Source organism: Meleagris gallopavo, chromosome 13, assembly GCF_000146605.3.
Source record: "Meleagris gallopavo isolate NT-WF06-2002-E0010 breed Aviagen turkey brand Nicholas breeding stock chromosome 13, Turkey_5.1, whole genome shotgun sequence".
NCBI classification, from domain to species: Eukaryota; Metazoa; Chordata; class Aves; order Galliformes; family Phasianidae; genus Meleagris; species Meleagris gallopavo.
In genome coordinates this window covers 13,873,799-13,879,060 of record NC_015023.2, presented here as the reverse complement: position 1 = coordinate 13,879,060, position 5,262 = coordinate 13,873,799, and the positions used below count along the sequence as shown (strand labels likewise).

General features: G+C 38.4%; 1 protein-coding gene across 1 annotated transcript; it reads right to left on the bottom strand.

Moving 5' to 3' along the window:
- Window positions 1-455: 455 nt before the first annotated feature.
- On the bottom strand, window positions 456-5,261 carry NUDT7 (nudix hydrolase 7; the record flags this gene model as incomplete). Its single annotated transcript, XM_019619697.1, has 3 exons — window positions 456-3,155; window positions 4,559-4,717; window positions 5,001-5,261. Coding segments are annotated over 3 exons (804 nt in total), but the record flags the coding sequence as incomplete, so codon positions are not given.
- Between the last annotated feature and the right edge of the window lies 1 nt (window position 5,262).

Here is a 5,262-nt window from a genome sequence, read left to right as displayed (position 1 = left end):
TAGAAATCTTAAATGCTGAATCACTGCACCTTAACTAAAAGAGTGACTAACAACTCACATTAAACTGTAATGCTACTTATTTTTAGTTAGCTTTATATCAGTAATTTTCTTGATGTGATCTAAGCCTTTGCACTCATTTTACTCTCACATTAGCATTGCTTACCCATAATTAGAGACTGTACTCTGGAAAATATTTTCAATAGCTTTTTTTCAATTGAGTAATGACCTTACTGATTAGTTCATGAGAATAAACACAGAAGGTAAATAAATATAAAACACATTGTCAGATTGGAAGCTATGTTATTAACATACTGTACTTACAAAGAACAGATGGATTTGCAATCAATTGTTCAAAATAAAGGGGTCCTTTAAATCACTATGTTCAAAATGTATAAAATAGAAGTCTTTTTAATAATTTTCAGCTATGATACGAGAGAGAACAACAGGACACCCAGTTCTTGGTAAGGACTTTATTACATGACTCTAAAGACAGACTTTAAAGAGAACTTAGGCACTGTAACATTCAGTGTTAAACTGCAAGGCATTTGCTCCATGGAACAAAAAGCAGGCTCTTTTTTAGATGCTTAAAATTTTATTTACAATACAATGCATTAGATGCTTAAAATTTTGTTTCCAATACAATGCAGAATTATTTGACAGAGGCTGTGAACTAATTCAAAGAGCAGAGTGCATTCTAATAGGAAATTCTCAGAACAACGTATTTGCCACATTGTTTTCAGTTTACACATCCCTGCAGCACCAAGCAAAGATCCATCACTCCCAGGAAACCACTTTACAAGTTTGATGTCACATAATGTATAGTCATACTCTACCTCACAAAGTGCAGAACAGCTGTAAGCTCCCTTTTGATGCGCTGTTCAACTCAACAGAGCACTTACCCATGATGAGGGAAACATGCTTTCATTTCTTGAACACAGGCAGCATCAGTCAGGGAAAAACCAGACTTCATGATGCTCAGCTTGAGGCACACTCCCTCCCTCTTGAAGACAGGAAATTGAGTATGAACAGGACACTCATTAGGTATGAGAGCTGCAGGATGGAATCTTCCTCTCATTTCTGCCTGAAGAACTGTGGCAGTTTTATCTAAAGACTGCCCAAAGAAACAATCTCTCATTAGTTACTGTGAAACTTGCAGCTGTAGTGCAGGCAATTGTTTTCTTCTATTGTTTTTGTGCTCAAAGGGGGTGTTTGGGCACTCAGATGCCAGATGGTTGTCTGGAGAATTTTTTTAGTTAAAGAAACTTCCCAAATTTCAAAATTAACGTCAGTAAAATTACGTAGAATGTAAAGCATTAAGTTCTAGTGGCTTTAGAGCAGATCACTCAAGGACTTTGGGTTGTGTGGACCTCTATGAATCCTATTTTTTATTAGTTCAAATGGTTGTTTTGACTCAGTATCTACAGGAGTAACAGTGTAACTGTTGTTCTTGTTCTTACCATTCCACACATTAATATTTAAGAAAAGACAAATAAACAAACTGCAGTTTGAATCTGTACTATTTGTACAATTTCCACAGCCGATTCCATTAAGGAATGAAAGAAAATAATTCTGCTGAGAGAAGGATGCTAATTTAGTAATTATGGCTCACAGTACCTCTCTACTAATTAAAGGTCCAATTGGCTTGCCCTATTTTAGTTAACAATGTTCTCATTTTAATTAGCTTCTGTTCCTATGTACACTAGAACTGAGAGAAACTCATACAAATATGATTAAGTGCTTAAAGTTGCACTGATTTTTACAAATGCTTCAATAATTTCACAGGTGTTTAACAGTGACAAATAAAAACTGTTCTTTTAAAACCCAACCACAACTTCTCCAGGAGTTTCATCCCCACTGCTCAAAGATCTGCAGTTTATAGACTGGCGACCTGTTAACTTCCCAGCTGCATCTCAAATGCAGACAAATTCTGTCAACTTTTAAAAAACTAACCCTTTGCCAACAATGTTGTGACCTCTATAAGCTTCTAGTTCACTAGCAGCAAGTCAATAAGGATTCACTGTGCAAAGAATGCCAGGGCTACTGGTACAGATTCAACCACAGATGAGCATTATAAGATTTCATGAATGATGAATAACACTCCTCCCTCCTTAAAGTGACTGTTGGAGCTGATAGAATGATGTTAATGATGCTGAGAAGCAGAGTTCAGTACCATTACACGTACACTAAGCTTTCCATGGCCTAGAGAAATTCAGGAAGAAGTATTAAATAGGGCAAGAGGTATAAAACTCATTAAACCTCCTCTTTCCCTCCCTCCACAGCCCCAACCAAAACAAAATAAATTGTAAAAGCACTTGCCACCTTATATATTTTTATTATGTTTTTTCAAGTGGTTGAAGATAGCAAACAATAGTGTATGCTCTGAAGATATGCAATACGGCATATAGTAAGATGTGGACAGATTCCAAAAAGTTTTTATGTTCTATTTCAAACAAGCAAAAATCAGAAGTTTTTTTTCATTAAATGGAAGAAAGGCACAGAAAGTCAGTCTCGAATCACACAAAACAAAGGCAGAAATTGAACCTGATCTTCTAAATCTGCACGATAAGTTCATAAAAAAAGTACTGCGTGCTTTTAATAACTCAAAAACAGGTAAAATTTATGAATCTAGTTAATGTTTGACAGCTTGGTTTTATTAAAAAAAGTTTTCCAATTCAGCAGGAATGCAAATGTGAAATTCAATCAAGTAACGGATAGAAAGAAACAAGCCTAAACCTTTTTCCTCCTTCAACAGAGATTATCAGACCAGTTTGTTATAGACTGCTCTTCTTTCTTTCATTTATGGATGCATATAAGTTCATAAAACCATTCTCAGCAGATGTAATTAAGTTGTCAAGATCATAATGAACTTCAAAGGTGGGTTTCGTCCTAAAAATTACAATAGCAAGAAATACAGCAAAATGTGCAGTAAGTCCCCATATTTTGAATGACTTTTTATGTTCGTGGTCATCATATGTAAAGCAGTGCATCCAGCTTAAGTAACCAGATGAGTTTTTATACGGCAAGGCCATGTAATTTAAGGGCTTGATAAAGTACTCCAATGGCACAACAAAAACTTCGCTCACTTCATCTGGATTAGGAGAGGCCTGGAACGTATCCTCTATAAATCCTACAACTGGTGTTACCAAATGATTAATCTAGAAGAATAAGAAGAAAAAAAAAATGATAGAAAACAAACACTAAGCTTGTACCAAGCAAAAGAAATTCCTTTATTTTAAAAACATTTCAGATGTTACAAAAGGAGCACAGGAAGCAATCTTAACTAGAAGATATATGCACTTTTTTTTGGAACTGGTTGTTTACATTCATCCCTTCTTTCAAAGGCAGAGCAATCTATTTAAAATAGTAACTTGTATAAACAGTATACCTTAATTCTTTCAGATATATTACTAATTCTATTTATTAGTAACAGTAAAGCATCCCTGTTCAACAGAAAGCACTGATGGCAAAGCTCAAGATTTGTGCTATTTGATGGAAGTCTGGAGGGACTCCATTTAAATTAAATCCCTATACATACATTCAAAGCGAAGACATAGCACAATCTAAGAGCTCAGACTTCTGCAGTCCAAAACCACATAACCTAAAAACTAAAGTGATCCTTTTTACATATAGCTTCTGAAGTATGTGGTTTTTATGTTACTTGTATTTAAAAAAGTTAAATAAAGCATTTTGCAATGCAATTTTAATATTTTTTCAAATGTGAGGAGCACATTGTTGAAAGTAAGCAGCTAACAGAAACAGATTGTTGGAGCATTAATAAGAAAACTTACCTGAAGAACAAAAATCAAGTCTTTTGGATCATTTTACCCTCTATTGGAAAACTGGTCCCACACAATACTAAACATCACTATTGAAATTGGCAGCCTGTTACTTTACACACAATGACTTCAATGCCAATGACATCTTAATTTCCATACAGAATCATTCTACACAACCTCCAGAGGTCCCCTTCTAAATTAATCCTTCTCTGAGCATGCTGTTGAATCAGATAACTCTGAGATTACATCACATTGCTCAGAACTGTGCCTGGATAAATTCTGCCTGTCTCCTAAAAGTCAGGGCAATCTATTCCACTGCTTGGCTAACCACATGGTGAAGAATGTTTTCTTTGTACCTAATCTGCTGCTGCTGCTGCTTGTGTCCATTGTGTCAAGACAAGTCTAATGTCATCTTCTCTATAAACACTCAGGAGGTGCTTGAAGATGGGAATGAGATCCTCAATGACTTCAAGCTGAGCAAACCCACTTCTCTCAGCCTCTACTCCTCTTTCACATTCTCCAGCCCACTTAGCATCTCCTTGGCTCTCTGCTAGACTCTCACCCATTTACCAATGTCTTCCTGATACTCTCTAAGTGGACTTCATAAGTGGTCTCACAAACTCCAAAAATAATCTCTTCCCCTCACTCTGCCAGCAGCACAGACTGTATACTTTAAGAACCTGTGATTACTTACAGTTACAGGTTTGAAAAGGCCATTACCAACCATACGAAAGGAAATTACTTGCTTTCTAACAATACACTGACAGAAGTTTATTGCTTACTTTATCAATCCCAGGCACAAGCCTACAGATGACTTCCACCTGCTCTGGCTGCAGTCCCACTTCTTCTTTGGCTTCTCGGAGAGCAGTATCAATTTCATCTTTATCTATTTCTTCCCTTTTGCCTCCTGGAAAACACACCTCCCCAGGTGATCTTCTCAGCTGGAATTTAAGAGTTACACATCATGAGTTTGTTTCACCTCATACAGCTCACATTACAGAACCACCTCAGGCCCGATTCATCTTCCTGAAGACTCAGACATTGCGATAAGAGGTTTCTGCAGATAGAAGAAACGAGCCTTCTCAAGAGCTACACAGGAAGGCGCTTGGTTTTACACGCTTGTATAACATCCCGTAATTCACGCTCTGCGTTCTGCTTTAACACTTCAGAGCCGGAAATCACCTCTCGCTGCCACACCGACCGCCGGGACCCGGCCCCACACACCTGCACGGAGCGCACGGTGAGCAGCAGGCACAGCGCGCCGTCCCGCAGCAGCAGCGGCAGCAGCACCGAAGCCTTGCGCAGAGGCAGATGGGAGAACTTGTCCCCAACATCGCACTCCCTCAAGCGGAGTTTCGCTTTCCCTTTTATACTCTCTCTGGAAGGAAACGGAACAAGAGCTGCGGCGCCCCGCGCTGTATGGGGCCCGCGGGGATACAGCGGGGCACGGAAGGTGACGGCCGCGGCCCGGCCCTCAGCTCGTCCC